The sequence below is a fragment of the Barbus barbus genome, assembly GCF_936440315.1.
Source record: "Barbus barbus genome assembly, chromosome: 21".
NCBI classification, from domain to species: domain Eukaryota; kingdom Metazoa; phylum Chordata; class Actinopteri; order Cypriniformes; family Cyprinidae; genus Barbus; species Barbus barbus.
This window is the reverse complement of record NC_136749.1, coordinates 21483288-21500894: the sequence shown is the minus strand read 5'-3', so window position 1 is coordinate 21500894 and position 17607 is coordinate 21483288. Positions and strand designations below refer to the sequence as shown.

General features: G+C 37.8%; 1 protein-coding gene across 1 annotated transcript in view; it reads left to right on the top strand.

Moving 5' to 3' along the window:
• The window catches only part of LOC306887934 (receptor-type tyrosine-protein phosphatase U-like), a 198852-nt gene that overhangs the window by 136691 nt on the left and 44554 nt on the right, over nt 1-17607 (top strand). Inside the window, exons 9-13 of the mRNA XM_079445985.1 lie at nt 1281-1390; nt 5702-5903; nt 10799-10901; nt 11963-12236; nt 17082-17118. Coding sequence (XP_079302111.1) covers nt 1281-1390; nt 5702-5903; nt 10799-10901; nt 11963-12236; nt 17082-17118 — 726 coding nt within the window. The remainder of the gene's footprint in view (nt 1-1280; nt 1391-5701; nt 5904-10798; nt 10902-11962; nt 12237-17081; nt 17119-17607) is intronic.

Genomic DNA, 17607 nt, shown 5'->3' with positions numbered 1-17607 from the left:
CACCCCGCGCACACACGCTGTGCACATACCCGAGGGCTAACAAGGATGGCTCAGTGACAGAGCACAAATGGCTGTAAAAACATCTGCTGATGTGTTACTGCTGCAGTGTGTGAGAGCTCAGAGCATCATCTGTCTCTCTAGCACCATTTCCACTTCCTCCTCGTTCTTTCTGCCAGCGTTTATGTCTGTTAATGAACCCGTATTAATATTAATCAGCCAAAAAAAGCTGTGTCATCAGCTGCAAGTGTTGCCCTTTCTTTCTGTCGCACAGACTTTGTATTTCCTGCTGAGAAGTCCAGCTTCGACCAGCATGAATTTCCACGCTGCTCCAGGCTAGTTAAGGCTGCTTTCATGCCGGTGTGGTTGATTGATCAGCATAACTGCTGTTCATTTGCAAACCTAACTGATGAAGCTAATTAAGCAGCATGGCCTTTCTGGTGTATATGGTTAAGCTAGTAAAATAAAAATGAAAATTGTGTTCTCATTCATCCTAATGTCGTTCCAAACCTGTGAAGATGAAGAATGCTGCTCTCTTCTATACATTGAAAGCATGCAGGGCTGTCAAGCTCCAAAAGGGCAAAAACAAACCATTAAAATGATTCATATGATCCTTCCAATTATCCTGATGCCACATGATGGTTTTGTGTGATGAAAAGACTGAAAGTTATATTGTTATGCACAGAAAATCTATACTAAACTGTAGCTCTCAAATTAATTCAGGTTCTGTATGCTGTGTGAAGAGTTCAAAGGCCATTAGTTCTCACTTGTCTTGTAACCAATCGCAATTTGAATGTGCAGATGAGCTAATTAAATTTCAGAGCTGCAGTTGATGGCAAAAGTTTCTGTGAATAAAGACTGAAATCACACAAAGCTAATAGGGCATCATTAATTTTTGAGTGAACTGTTCCTTTAAGAATCCTGATGGGACATAAAGAAACCAACATTCAAAACACATCATACACTATTCTTTTTAGCGCATTCCATCAAATCTGGAGACCACATTTCCAGCTCTTTGATTCCATATCACATATTCAAGTGACCTGACAACAGTACTGAATCATTTATATGAGTTATAATAGATCAGTCTCATAACATAAAAGGCCTGCTTAAGACTTTCATAATGACAACGGCTGTAATGAGGATATTAGAGTTGACCTTTGGGGGACTTCAAGCGATTAACCCTCTCACTTTGAGTAAATGCTAGTGAAATTAGTAGTCTGACAATGTAGGATCTTTCCGTTTCTTCATTCAAAACCAGTGGCTTCTCTGGTTTCCCACAGTTCCCGGAGGCATTGCTCCCGAGTCGCTTACCTTCACGCCGCTGGAGGATATGATCTTCCTGAAGTGGGAGGAGCCGGTGGAACCCAACGGTCTAATCACGCAGTATGAGGTGTGTGCTTTCCTGCTCTTTACCACACTCGTATCTATTTCTCTCACGCTGTCTGAATCCGCAGAGATTGGCTCTGACGAGTCAGCATTTTTACCAGGTGAAATATCGATGATCCACAATCCTTGAAAGACAAAACTTCCCACTGTGTGTTAAAATTGGACTGCCAGTTTAAATTATTTATGAACGCGCCGCTAACATATGATCCCCTGCATGCGTGTGCACACAGACCTGACTGACAGTGTGCTGTATTAGGAAGACCTTGGAATGCGAGTGTTTTCCACCCCTGTATAATTCGGAGTTTCAGTCTAGTGGGCCGGAAGTGCTGAGTTGTGGTTGTTGTTGTTCTTTCTCAACTCAAGTCAGTGACAGGCAGAAAGTATGTATGAAGTCATGATTTGGACCTGGAACTCTGCATGCTGCCAGAGACACAAGAGTCACCAAGGCCAACCCTCCCTCTAATTGGTCCCTACTGCACCAGCCATCTGTTAGTAAATGACAGAAAGATGTCTCTATCTGAGTTCTATATGCTGTCTCCTACACTTTTTGCCATTTTAGAATCTTGCTTTATTTGAATAGTTGCCATATTCATGAACCAGAACGATTGTCCTAGAGCTACCTGGGATTAATTGCTTTGCTGGAGGACACAATGATAATTGCTTATGGCTGAGTTCTCGAAGGGACTGAATCAGCAACCGTCCAGCCTTAACCACAATATTTTATGAATGTGGCTGCTGTAGAAGATTCTGGAACAGTTTTGAGATGATGTCAAGAGATCTATCTATCTATCTATCTATCTATCTATCTATCTATCTATCTATCTATCTATCTATCTATCTCTCTATCTCTCTATCTATCTATCTATCTATCTATCTATCTATCTATCTATCTATCTATCTATCTATCTATCTATCTGTCTGTCTGTCTGTCTGTCTGTCTGTCTGTCTGTCTGTCTGTCTGTCTGTCTGTCTGTCTGTCTGTCTGTCTGTCTGTCTGTCTGTCTGTCTGTCTGTCTGTCTGTCTGTCTGTCTGTCTGTCGTTTTATCATTCTATCTGTTATTCTATCTATCAATTGTTCTGTTTATCGATCATTCTGGCATTCATTCTGTCCATGTCTGCCTGTCATCCATCCATCCGTCTGTCTGTCTGTCTGTCTATCTATCTATCTATCTATCTATCTATCTATCTATCTATCTATCTATCTATCTATCTATCTATCTATCTATCTATCTATCTATCTATCTATCTATCTATCTATCTATCTATCTATCTATCTATCTATCTATCTATCTATCTATCTATCTATCTATCTGTCATTCTATCTACTGTTCTGTCGTTCTGTTTATCTATCTGTCAATCTGTCTGTTGTTCTATCTGTTGTTCTATATAGCTATTGATCTATGGTTCTATCGATCTCTCGCTCTATCATGCTGTCATCACAGTTTGCATGACTTTTGGAGTTTTTCTATTTTTTATTTATTCTTATTTATTTAGTTTACAAATTTCTCTGTTGCACTACTTAATAAAGACAAACCAAAAAAATTAAATAAAGTAGGATACTTTATTATTTTTATTATTTACATCTGGGATCTAAGAATCATTCAGTGTGGTTTTGTGTACCAAAAAAAAAAAAAAGTATAATTGTACTCTTGAGATTAGTAGATTAGAACTGCCACAAATTGAAAGCTTATTACTTTGTCCCATAAAGAAGGATAGGTAATAGTCTAATAAAAGCCTTTAAACTGTTTCTTCATTCTTCCGTTCAGTGCACACAGATTCGACCTGCTCAATGAAAAGGTGGTGGGCCTCCCACAGCCATCATCTGTCTCTCTCTGTTCCTCTGTTCCAGAACATTCTCACACCCTTTCTCTCTCTGGTCACACTGCCTGCCTCAGTGTCACCTTTCTCCTCGTCCATGATTCAGGCTCTCAGGCAGTTACTAAAAAGTTGTGAGAACGGTGCTTCTGTCACGCTCCAAAACACCCATCTCACCTCAGGAGGAAAAGTCGCTTTTGTTTGTGGATCCGTCATTCGGCTCAGCTATGGCCCGAAACGAGATCGACGCATTTTTTGAATGCCACCTCTGTCCATCAGGTGCCTCCCCCGTTACCATTGGCACTTACTGAGTTATCTCTCCTTGATAACACGCGTTTCTTTTTCTCCCCCGGCCATAGCTACCAAAGTCGCCTCAAGGATGTTTTCTAAAGGGGATTTAAAGGCTTGACCTATAAAGTGGAGGCAAGGACAGATTTTCAAGCTCAAGCAGCCTGATCTTCTCAGACATACAGAGAGATGAAGAGAGAAAAAATAATAGAGAGGCAGAGCCTGGAGAATTCTCTCTCGTTTCTCTCAGATTAGCACATTGTCCACTTTCCTCTGAGCACCGCCGACAAAAGACTCACAGGGCACTGCTTTCCCCCTCAAACCTTCCCCCACTGCTATCATCCATGCCTCATATCTTAAAAGAGGCCGGGTACAGGTGCAGCAAATGTCTCCTAAGTCCCAGAAGCACACTGCACTGAACACTCTGCTAATGCTAGGCCACTAATGTTCTAATGCTCTGCATGTTTGTGATCTGAACGTTTGTCAGGCTCTTGCACTCCATAGCGAACAGAGTACCTATTATAGTGTGGCGCAAATGTTCTTTTCGGTCCTTACCAGTAAAACTTATGTCAATTTAATTCCCACATGTTAAATTGGGATTTGGAGTGGGAATTATCTATCTATCTATCTATCTATCTATCTATCTATCTATCTATCTATCTATCTATCTATCTATCTATCTATCTATCTATCTATCTATCTATCTATCTATCTATCTATCTATCGGTCTGTCTGTCTGTCTGTCTATCTGTCTGTCGTTCTATCTATCGTCCTATCATTCTATCGTTCTATCTATCGTTCTATTGTTCTATCACTCTACTTATGTATTGTTCCATTGTTGTATTGCTCTATCTATCTATCTATCTATCTATCTATCTATCTATCTATCTATCTATCTATCTATCTATCTATCTATCTATCTATCTATCTATCTATCTATCTATCTATCTATCTATCTATCTATCTATCTATCTATCTATCTGTCGTTCTGTCGTTCTATGTTGTTCTATCCTTCTTTTTATCTATCTAGCAAATCAGATCATATGTTGCTTAATGTCACATGAGGCCAAAAGTTCCCAGAATCATTTTATTGAAGAAATGAATCAAGAGTACACAGTGACCCAGAATCTTCAGTGCACTGAAAACATTGAAACATTTCTCTTTTTGTGGACATTTTAGAATTTAAAATGACCGGAGGTCATTTTGTTGTGCACCTTTTAGACTTCCTTATGTCATAATATGATTCAGGAAAACCTTTCTGATAATGGATCTTAGATCTTTGTTTCACTGACTTTTCACTTCATGACTTAGTTCACACTGCAGGTCTTAATGCTCAGATCGCATTTTTTGCTGAAATCTCGCTGCCATCAGTCTCATGTGTGAACCGTATACTACCCTGAAGTGACCCGCATGTGCAGAAGAAGACGTGATGTCAGACGCAGCGCACTGTGTTTGCGAAAATAAAAATGGATGCTGCTCCTGTTAGCGCAGAATTGTGACGTCTGTCGCATTTCAATGACTTAATCACATGAAATGCGACATGGCCATTCAGACTGAAGTCGCATTGCAAAACATCGAATATGTATCCGATTTAGGACCACATATGAAAGTGGCCAGGGCATGATTTGAAAAAAAAATCGGATTTGTGCTGTTCAGACTGTAATAAGAAAATCAGATATGGGTCACATTTGGGCAAAAAAGTCGGATTTGGGCCACTTTAGCCTGCAGTGTGAACTAAGTCAAAGTGACTTGGTGTGTGGATTTCACATTACTCTTAAATCATACAAATATTCTGCAAACAAGATGATGTTGAGTAGCTTAGGTTTCCAATGAAAATAGTTTCAAAAGAAGCCAAAGCTTCAAGGTTTGTGTGATGGCAGGCAACACAGACAGGAGCAGAGATTGTGAGTGCTTTCATATGATACCATCACGGTATTCTTTGCTGTAAAGGTGATACTCTAACATTCCCACTAGCTTCCCGCTGGTATTTGTGAGTAGGCTACCACGTATTGTTTATACAATAAATTTTTGATTTCGTATATGAATCATTTCAACCCACTCTGAATAAGGATGTCAGGATTAGTAAACTTTTGTAAAGCGTTTTTTGATCTAAGCTACCACACATTGAGTCATTGCATGTTTGCTTCCAAAACAACAGTGATTTAATGAAAATATGATTCATTTAAATGGTTCTAATATGTGCAATTACAGATCAGCTACCAAAGCATTGAATCATCAGACCCCGGGATCAACGTTCCAGGCCCGAGGCGCACCGTATCCAAACTGAGGAACGAGACGTACCATATGTTCTCTAACCTGCATCCTGGCACCACCTACCTGATCTCTGTTCGGGCGCGCACCACCAAAGGTTTCGGCCAAACAGCTCTCACTGAGATCACCACCAACATCTCTGGTGAGGAGTGTGTAAGGTTGTTTTAGTGGGCTTATAGCTGTGAATGTGTGTTAAACAGAGCACTTCCAATACAAATCCGTCCCATTTGAATGGAGTGAGTGTGTTTGAATGTTTACTTATTTGATTGACTCTCATCCAAATAAATGTACTGTTTTATTGCAAATGATGAATACCTCTATTTTTATCTATAAAAAAAACTAAAGGCATGCAGTGAACAATTAGCTATGGAAAGGCATTGACACAGTTATTTTTGACCTAATTGTATATATATTTTGTAGGAATTTCCCTTTCAGACAAAAAAAAGTAGGGCCTAAAGTAGGGCTGGGCGATATGGCTGAAAACTGTATCACGATATCAGTGTTTCATATCGGTCGATATCGATAATTATTGATATTTTTTTACGGTGGTACATCAAGTTCGTGGTATTACCAGTCTTGGCGGGGGACGACGGTCTTGCATAATTTGCAGACGACATTTTGTCTGACTACGGTCAGACTTATAATATCCAAAAACTGCCATACTGGGAGCTGACTTTCTCTTTTATTTACAATTTCCTCGCTCGCTGCGGCACTCATTTTCTGCTTATGAAGAGGAATCCAGCAGACCAGCCAATAGGGTCTGGCTGCAGACGTGCACTCTCAGCCGCGTGTGCGCACTATTTTTTTTTTTTTTTGCGCGTGCGCACTTAGACACGAGACAACGATATGGCGCAACCAAACTTGATACTGTTACATGATTGGCTGTTAGCGTGTCACTCCCTACGTTGCTAGGTTACCAGAGAGCGAGTGCCTTTGTTAATGCAACCAAACTTGCTTTGCAGCCTTTGTTTTCTTCCGACGAAGAATAAAAAATATCGAACGTTTTATCGAACACATTTTTTATTGATATCGTTCACGTGTCTATCACGATACATATCGTTATCGTTTTATCGCCCAGCCCTAGCCTAAAGTTAACACTCCCAAGCACCAAATGCAAGTAAAAATCAGCATTGGCGAGCAGTATTGGGAAGGTTACTTTGTAAATGTAATGGGTTACAGATTACAAGTTACCTTATTTACCATGGTGGCAACTCTTAGACAGTTTGTAGCCTAAAGCTTTCAGCTGCAATGTGGATTGATGTCATTGGTAGATGTGGTGCGCTGCAAATTCAAACGAGAACCAATCAAAAGCATCAGAATAGCATCACTTTACTAAATGGCCTTTAAATGGAGGGAGGCATCGTCCACATCAAAAACTGGCAATGCAAGAAATTAATGTTATTCAACATATCCTAGCTTTTTACAGAAAATATTCAATGTAACCCCCTTTGTAATCGTTAACATTTTCATTAATAACTGTAATTTAATTACACATTTTTTCTCAGAAACTGTAATAGATTACAACTCAGTTACATTTATTTTGTAATTAAATTGTACACTTCCAGTCAAAAGCGTTTGAGCTGTAAGATTTTTTATGTTTTTTAAAGCAGTCTCTTCTGCTCACCAAACCTGCATTTATTTGATCCAAAGTACAGCAAAAACAGTAAAAAAATTATATTTGAATATATTTTAAAATGTAATTTATTTCTGTGATCATTACTCCAGTCACATGATCCTTCAGAAATCATTCTAATATAATTTGCTTCTCAAAAAACATTTATTATTATTATTATTATTAATGTTGAAAACAGCTGAGTAGAATTTTTTCAGGTTTCTCCGATGAATCAAGAAGAGCATTTATCTGAAAATAGAAATCTTTTGTAGCATTATAAATGTCTTTATCATCACTTTTGATCAATTTTAAGCACCCACCTCCCCACCTCAAAAACTCCAAGCTTTTAAATGGTATAGTCGTGTATAATATTACAAAATATTTTTCTTTCAGATAAATGCTGATCTTTGGGTCTTTCTATTCATCAAATAATGCTGAAAAAAAAAAACGTACTAAGCTTTTTTTAAATATTGATAATAATAATAATGATAATAAAAAAATTCTTGAACACGAAATCAGCATATTAGAATGATTTCTGAAGGATGTGACGATGAAGACTGGAGTAATGATGCTGAAAATGTAGCTTTGATCACAGAAATAAATTACATTTTAAAATATATTCAAATAGAAAGCAGTTATTTTAAACAGTAAAAATATTTCACAATATTAATGCTTTTGCTGTATTTTGGATCAAATAAATGCAGGCTTGGTGAGCAAAAGAGAATTCATTAAAAAACTTACTGTTCAAAAACTGGTAGTGTAACACTCCAACACTGCTGGCGAGTATATAAAACATTGGTACTTGCCAGTTGAGAATGCAATGTGGTGTAGTACATAATGGAATAGCAAAGACTGCGTTGTAATTATATAAATATGTAATCTGATGCACTGCTTTGTAATCTTTTCACGTGAGCCACTCATGATGATAGCAGTGTTTTTATTGTCTCGGAGCGGCTTCGGTCACAGTAAATGCTGCTCCGAGCACCATCTCTGCAAGTGCTATATATTGACATCAGTAAAGTGATTTTAGTTGGCATTTGTGAAGTGATTTTACTCGCCTAGGCTATGGTTCATAAAAGAAAGTCTTTATATGTGCATACTGTATACATCACAGTTATTTTTATCACTTATGTTCTCCTCTCCTTGTCTGATGGGTCGACACTGACCTTTACATCTGTTCATTTGCTGTGAACAAGCAATAAATACCTTCAGACTCAGAACAGGTGCTGTAATTTAATTTAAGGAGCTTTTATATGAAAAACGCAGAAGTTGCTTTTGTTTTGCATTGAAGGAACAGAACTCGTACTTCTGCAGTGATGCGAAATGTACGTGCATGTGTGTTTCCGTGCACCTTCAGATGTACCAGGTGAGATCTATAAACTGTTGATTGAAATGCTTCAGATCATTCGGGAGATGTCTGAGGTACAGAAATGCACGTTGGCGGTTCAATAGTCAGGAACAAAGTGAAACAAAAACTGATTTCACAGAAAAGGAAAGATGCGAAACTCCAGAGTTTCCGGTTCATCATCCTGTGCTTCAGGTGCGCTATTGATCTCTGAGGCATGTGTGTGTGTGAGTAAGCCCATATCGCCGCTTAAGAGTCATTATGTATTCCCGAGTGGATCTGAGGAAGTGATGGTGAAACTGAATCACAGCAGATGCTCAGAACCCAACAGGCCCTTCAAGAACATTACACGTTTCCCCTCGCCTCAAAGAGAACTGACATCACTGTCATCCTCACCATTCGAAAACCGTCCCGCCTTACAAAACAGCACCATATGCTGCTGTCAACCAGACACAGCTGATGCTAAATCAGGATTCCTCAACACTGGACTGATGCGAAGCGATGTGCGTTAAAGCCAGCATTTTCTCTGATGGTAACAATGGAGAACTTCTGTTTTTTGACGGCAGCGATGTGACGGAAACGCAAAATCCAATAAGAGGATTTCGTGTGGTGGTAGGCAAGGCCCATTAATCTGCAAATATTTGGTTGTTTTGAGATTATTGGCTTTGGCCTGATAACCCTGTCTTGGCCGATTAACAGTCGGGGATGTTTTGCCTTGTATCAGCTCAAAATCTACCAAAACCATCCTTAGTGGATAAAGTTGATACATTTTCTAATTAACAAGTTTTTTCTATTTTATTTCAGCAATTTTTGTTAGCATTTTTTTCTTTAGAAATTTTAATGAAATATTTATTTATTTTTTAATTAATGTTTATGGTAATGTCCACATTTCTGACACCAAATTTGGGATTCAAAATCAAATTTAATATGCATATTTAGCTGCATAATATGATCATCAGGTTTTACACAAATTATGGTGTTCATGCAGTTTGAGAAGCTACTTTCAGTATTTCAATTGATTTTTTTTCCCCTCTCAAATCGTTATGCTGAAAATATATTTGTAATGGAAATATACATCAGTGTATATTATCGGCATAATTTGTATATTTCTGGTTGAAGGATTTTTAATTAGAAATAGTACTAAAGACAGAGAGATGCATTACACTTTTATTTCTGTGCATTTCAGTATGCACACCAAACCTCAGAGAAAGTTGTTGCAGCATAGATGCTTTGGAGTTGTTACAATATATCAGTAGAGGCTGTTAGAATAGATGTACATGTATGACCTGTTGTATACTTGCTTGTCTGTGCATACTGTATTGAATATGCTCTCAGGCCCTCTCATATCTCTCAGTTGCATCATATGAATGTAGACCAGCATTCTATTTTGTTTGTGTTTTTATTTTCTCTGCAAGCACTCAAAGCCATCCAAGGCCTCACTTTTACTGAAGTCCACTCAAGTAGCTGTTGTTTTGCCAAAAGCTGCTTTTAATACCATAATCATTGATTTCTGGCAGATTGTTTGCCTTTGCTCGTCAGCTCTAATTGACTGCTGATATTAAGGAAAGCGTTATTGCTCAACACGACCATCTCAGGGGAAGGATGCAGTCCAGACTCAGATCCTTCTAAATGAGTTTCCCCTCTGTTTGTCCCACATGCACAGCTTTTAATTACACCCTGAGTTCAAGACACGCAAAGGGACAAGTCTGAAGAAGAAAGCGGAGTTATATGAAGTGTTGGTTGTTGTCATGAATTAGGGCAGTCTTATTTCAGACAACAATGTGTAGTGTAAGGTGTTGTTCACGAGGTTCCTCTAATTAAAATGTTTAGCTGGTTATATTGGCTTTTAAAAGTTAGCGTAAACTTCACTTTGAAATGACAAAGTTAAGGTACACACTGGATTTGGATCCCAAATGGTTTCTTTTTAATTGCTGATCTCTCGTTCATTTTTTTTTCTGCCGAACACTCTGACTCAGAGTGTTTTAGAGAAGTTTATTTTAGATAGTGAGTGGGTTTTTAAAAAGTTATTAAAAAGATATTTTATATCTTTCTTTCTCTCACTTTCTGTCTCTTTTTGAAGCACCTACATTCGATTATGGAGACATGCCTTCCCCTCTGAGTGAGACAGAAAGCACCATCACAGTCCTGCTGCGTCCCGCACAAGGCCGAGGAGCTCCGGTCAGGTGAGAGTGCCAGTATTTTCTGTAAAGAAATATTCTAGATTGATTGCCACTGAAAATAATTTCTAATAAAGTGGGTTTTTATCTCATGCTTAAAACATCTGAACACACGTATTAGTTAGGCTATACTATTGTGTATTCATCAGGGTTATTAAAAACTTTTGTTACTTGAAATAAAATAAAATATAAAAAAACTTAGGGCCAGATTTACAAACAGCTTGCGCCATCGTAAAAAGTCTTTGTTAAAATAGTACTGTCAGGATTTACTAAAGACGCGCAGTGATGAATTAGCACTGAGAAGGCGTGGACAGTTAATTTTGCACCTGACCTTATTTTTTATGCATTTATGAGTTTTCCTTTCAGACGCAGAATTTATGGGAGGAGAGTATTAAAATCAATCATGCAGCACGATTTACTAACGTGTGCTCTCGTTGAATTACTGGTATTTGCGCCATTATTTAAAGCCCCAAAAAAGTATGTCTTAAAGCAGGCGGTGATTTGCTCTACTCTTGGTAGATTGTGCTGGTCATTATGGAAATGATCTGTGTTCTTTAATGTGCACCTTGTCGGTAAATCACACGCAGAATTTTTTCATCAGCGCTTTTATGGAATTGTGTTCTAATGCTAATTTGCCCTGTTTAGTAAATTTGGCTCTTAAACTTTGTTCAAAAAAATCTAAACTGAAACTTTAATTAATAAAAGTTATATAGACAATTTTTTTAAAAATTAGAAAAAAAAAATAGTAATAAGCGAATAAAACAAACTAAAATGAAAAAATATAATTCAAAATATTAACTACAGTAGTATCTCAATGCTACTTGAATAACACTCATATTTATTTAATGTTTTGTATGTTGTACTTAAATATTTTTCAATATATTGTAAACTCAGATTTTTTTTTTCTTAAAGGAGACACATCTGGAAATTATTGTTTTATGATAATCAAGAGCTGTCGATTGTGTTTAACTTGTTTCGAACCTGGAATATTCCTTCTATGTTATTACTATTATTATTATTAGTGTTATATTTTTATTAAATACATTACTATGTGTATGTATACACAGCACATATCAAGTGATTGTGGAGGAGGAAGCTGGTAGGAAGGTGAAGAGAGAACTGGGCGCTCAGGACTGCTTCCCCATTCCAACATCTCACGGTGAGGCTCAGGCCCGTGGAGCTCCACACTACTATACAGCCGAACTTCCCCCGAGCAGCCTGCCCGAGGCTACACCCTTTACTGTGGGGGACAACCACACCTACAACGGCTACTGGAACAGCCCGCTGGACCCCAGGAAGAACTACCTCATCTACTTTCAGGCCATGAGCAACTTTAGAGGCGTAAGTGTCAGAAACTAGCACTGTTTCTCATTCCGCTCCCAGTATATACTAAAGTATACTTCAGTTGTTACATGTACACTAGAGCATGTGTACATTTCAGCATTAGCACAGTACGCACATACCATATGCGCGCAGCCTGTTTTTCTAACCTCACATACTGTACAATATACAATATTATTTTCATGGAAATTCAACTGATTTTATGCACGGATCTGAAACGTTATTTATACATGCTCCTATAGATTGTTTGCAGTCTGCACAGCAGGAGATAAAGTGCAAAACCAAGGACCTTGAATAAATAGCGAGAAGCACCTGCAGCTAGTAAATCTGCAATTAGTTGGATGTACAAAAACATTATCATTGCTCGTCCTTATAGGATGTAGTTTTTCTCCTTTTCTCCTACTGTTCAAACCCATAAAATAGTATATGTGTCACAGTCTCAGTATGAAATTAATAATAGAGTATCAGCACACACCAAGCTTTGGGTGTCCAGGCCTTATTCAAATGGGAAAAACAGCCCCTGTCCTCCCCGTTCATGCCTCGATAAGAGGATAAACAACAAGGAATACCTTCTCGCTGGCATAAACCATTTCACAGGGATAATTGGGCACAGGTGCAGCTGATCAAAAGTAGATCAGCTGGCAGTTTATGTTGTTAGAAATGGCTGGGTCTGGGAGACAGAATGAGCTCGACAGCACAAGCAAGACAGAGCCTGGAAAATTTATCCGGAAAGGTGCCAAATTCGTTTCTAAATAGGAAAAATGCATTTTTCAGAAGCAAAATATAGACCTTGATTAATAAAGCATTTGATTCAGTCAGATTGGTAGTTCACCATTAGTTGAAAATATAGTTTTATTGTGCCTACCAGCAGTCTGTAAAGGCCCATGACCCACTAAGAGATCATGATGCCAGGTTGTCCAGGTTCATTGTATACAGTGCCTTACTGTATACAGTGCCAGTATTTTTATTTTTTTTTCATATTTTGTCATGTTGCATCCTTATGTTAACTGCTTTAAATTACTTTATAGGGTATGGTATGGAAGCTCGTTTTTGCCACTGAATAATAAAAAAAAGGTAATTGCTGCATTTTATCTTGCAATTCTGACTTTTTTCTCAGAATTGTGAAGTATAAATTTGCAATAGCGAATAAAAAAGTCAGAATTGCGAGATATAAACTTGCAATTCATAGAAAAAAAATCAGAATCACAAGATATAAATATTTTTATATATTTATACATTTTTATTGATATAAACTCGCAATTCTGAGTCTGAATTGCAATATATAAAGGCAGAATTGCGGGATATAAACTCATAATTCTGACTTTTTTCTCGCGATTGCAAGTTTACATTTCACAATTCTGACTTAATGATATATAAACTCGTAATTGCAATTTATAAAGTCCGATAGTAAGGGGTTCCAATTCTGTTTTCTCAGAATTGTGGTGTTTATATCTCTCAATTCTGACTTGATAACTTGCAACTGCATGTTATAAAGTCAGAATTGTGAGCTTGTATCTCTCAATTTTGACTTTATTTCTCAGAATTGTGACTTTATATTTTTTCCCCTCATAAAAGTAAAGCATTTTAGCATAATGGTTACAATTTGACACAATGTGGAAAAACAATGCATGCAGGAGTACAAAAATACTTTAACTGCAAAATACTTTAAAACTGTAGCTTGCCAAGAAAAAGATAACTACATTGTAGATTTTCATTTTATAAACATCCAATGATATAATGTACAATTCCTATTTATATGCTGGTGCAAAAACAATTAATTATATTTAATTGTATGTTTCCACTAAATACAGCTAATAAAAATAGCATATACTGTCATGTGAAAACGATAACGATTAACCGCAGTATAGTTAATTTCACTATAAGTGTATGTGAATCTATGAATTCACTGAAGTGAATCAAATAAATATTTGAACTACTGTCATACTTTTGAAAACAGATGTTAAATTAGTCGCTTCACTCGTTTTAGTTAGTTTGCCCCAACACTGCTGCATCAGTGATGAATACAGAAATGTTTTAACTTCATGCAAACCAACCTTCGTCTTGAGCATGACAGGAAACTTCTGACTTTTGCCTTATGATTTCATGGTTATTAGTTACCTGCCGTACTAAATTATGCGCTATTAAACCTCTGAGTGTTTTAGGCTTGTGGGAATGAAAAGAGTTTTTTAATGGTCCATTTAGATTTGACACCAGCTAGCAAACCTCATCCTCAAAAAGATGTGGGTGACATTTAGAAGAAGGTTATCTCGTTGGCTCAGCACCTGGAGGAAAGGATGAGCCAGCTTGGCTCATTCCACTCTTCTGAACAGCAATTCAGAGGCACAAAACTTGGACAGACTTTATATACGCTATGACGCAGTTGGGTTTTTTGGCGGCCTTTAAGGGAAATGCCTGTGTTGACCTATAGTACAGACACAAACTCCCTCCCCGCCAAACCCCTCAGGGCTTCTCTCGCATTACAGACTGAAATGCACCTGTCAGCCAAGCCATTGTGAATCCACCTTCCCCTCGGTTTCTCTCTACTTGAAACTGATCGCGCAGCTCCGTCTCCTTTGGGCTCTGCTGATTTACTTGACCGACCTTTAGCTAAATATTCATTTTTATTCAGCTCTATTTTATGCTGCAATAACTGCCGTTAAAGCTGACAGTCTAAGCTAAAGAGAATGTAACTCAAGAGACTTAGCTAGCATTTAGCACTCCCCTGTTACCGATTTGAGCAGTTCTGTTTTTTTCTCCTGACTGCATATAAACAATGCTAATATACTTTGCTTTGTCTCTTGGCCAACTTTATGGCTCTAAGTGGTTTTCAAAGCTTTTGGCAGCGGCACAAGAAAGAAAGTCCTCTGCTGCATCTTTGGCCATTATTCTGACAATTAGCCATTAGAGAGCTGTGAATGCTGTCAGGGCCTCGTGTAATTGCTTTCAGTGATAAATATATATAAAGACGCTCTTAAAAGATCTTTGATTCTCAGCTGTTTACAAAGAGCTGTTTTTATTCCTTTCTCTTCTCTGCTCTTTGTTTACTTTTTTGTCCTCTGCTTCCTTAACAGTCCTTAGAGGCAAAACAAAAAGATTGTAGCTGTCAGATGCTCTCTTTCACTCATACACACAGAAAACCTTTGCTGTTTTTTTTTTCTTATGGCACTGAACCCTATAGGACTGTCCAGACACTTTCAAACAGACTTTTTCTCTCTAATTGGCATCTCCATTTTTTTCAAAATAGAAGGCAAAAACTGGTATTTCACAGTAAAATATGTTGAGCTGAAATTACCCCCTAAAAAATAAAAAATAAATCAAAATGTAAATTTTAGAATACATATCTAATTTATTATATCATTAATTTACATCTAAATATATATATATATATATATATATATATATATATATATATATATATATATAAACAAAAAATATATATATAAGGTATCGTGACTTTAAATCAGTATTTTTTTTACTTTAAATATTTATAATTCATTGTTTGTTTGTTTTTTCAGCATAAAGGCACTAATAACCTATACTTCCATGATTATACTTTTTTAAACCCACATCATTCTTATTTTCCCCCTCTCTTTTTCTTGCATGCCTCCTTTCTTCTGCTCTGAACCAAGTAGGAGATTTCTAATAAGTTCCTTTCCCATGCCTCCCTGGACCTGTTATATTTATAGTGCTCATAATTCATTTACTTAGCTTGAGTTTGCTGACAGATCCCCTTTTGCAGTGCCTGCCATGACCGTTCCCACAAATTTGATTAAATAGTGCAGGGAAGCTTAAAGCTTTGTGTCTGTGTCTGTCTGATCAAAGCCCACTGGCTGTCTCTCGCCTGTCATTCGGGGTCAGTCTTTCCTCACACGCATGGTGAGCTATGACTTCTTACGGTGTGACATCTAGGACCGGCTCTGTGCTTGGAGAAAACAAGCAGTGTTTGCTTTATCCCTGCGATATGTGCTCATGGGAGAGTGTGTATTGGGAGCCATGGCACACTTTCATCTCAATGATGGCTGCTGGAGCAGATAAAGATGGGTTTCTCGTAAAGCCTGGATTGGCCTACATGACATTTTTAAGCGTGTGGATGTTTTAGGGGGGCTAAAATATCCATGCGTGTCCCTCTTCCCTCTCTTGAAACATCAATGCGAGTCCGTCTCTACCTTTTTTCCTCTTCCTACCGCCCTCGCTTTCCCTTTTGTATGTTTTCCGAGATGATATAGGGTTATGACAGGCTTTAGGAGCCAAGGCAGTTTGGAATAGATTTTCAATTAAAAAAGGCAATTCAGCCGCAGTTTGAGCAGAGGCCTCTTACTCCATTTCCGGATGGGAAGATTTGCATAATTGTTCCATAATGCCCGAATTAGCATCTGTAAATCTTAATTTGATAATGCATCTTCTTGTCGAGGTGGCAGGCCGGAATTGGATTATGGGCTTGGATCTCATTAGCGCTATTTGACAAAGGTCGTTTTCATAACACCAGTATGTCATCAACTGCGATTTCGAACAAATTAATTCCTTTTTATAATTCTCTCCTGGCTGGAAGTCATCCCCCCTGCCTCTTTTGTCCTCCGCTTCCATTTTCTGTACATTAAAGGCTTATATCTTATCGCCACATTCGAAAAGTACACACACTCACACACACAAGTAGGGTAGGTGAGTGAGGCACGGTGCTGTTTTAAAATGTATTTTTACTCTTTTACTTGCATTCATGCTGTTGTTGAATCAGCAAAAGTCAGTGTGAGCCCATTTGACTTCTCATCAGGGATCAAACTGTCTTATTTCTGCCGTTTGACTGTTTCCCACAGCATGACACTGCATCTCTGTTCTCTTTTCTCACAGGAAACGAGGATAAACTGCATCCGCATCGCCCGTAAAGGTGAGTTATTCAATGCTGATGCTACAGAACTTGTTCTTTGTAGTGCTATGCGTTTTTGTGAAAATGTTTTTTGAAAGACAGAGTGATGTGAATTGACCTTTGCCAGGTCGAAATCAACGTACTGAGGATTTGCATGAATTTAGACTATTTATGGGCTTCCATAGTATGGAGTGTTGATTGATGTGATAAAAAGTAAGGCATTTTAGCATAATGGTTACAACTTGACACAATGTGGGAAAAAAATGAAGGGGTATGAATACTTTTGCATGGCGCTGTCTATATACCTGCATGCAGGTGAATTTAGAATTTCGACTGAATTTTTCTTACCAGCCTCGAAACTCAAAAAAAAAAAAAAAAAATCTAATTTGTAATCATGATTGAATAATTATTAGTGGGATTTTAAAATACGTATTTTTGTCCTTTTGACAATGGATTTACATTCACATTTCATTCTACTGAAGGGTCAGTGAAAGAGGCCCTTAGAATTAT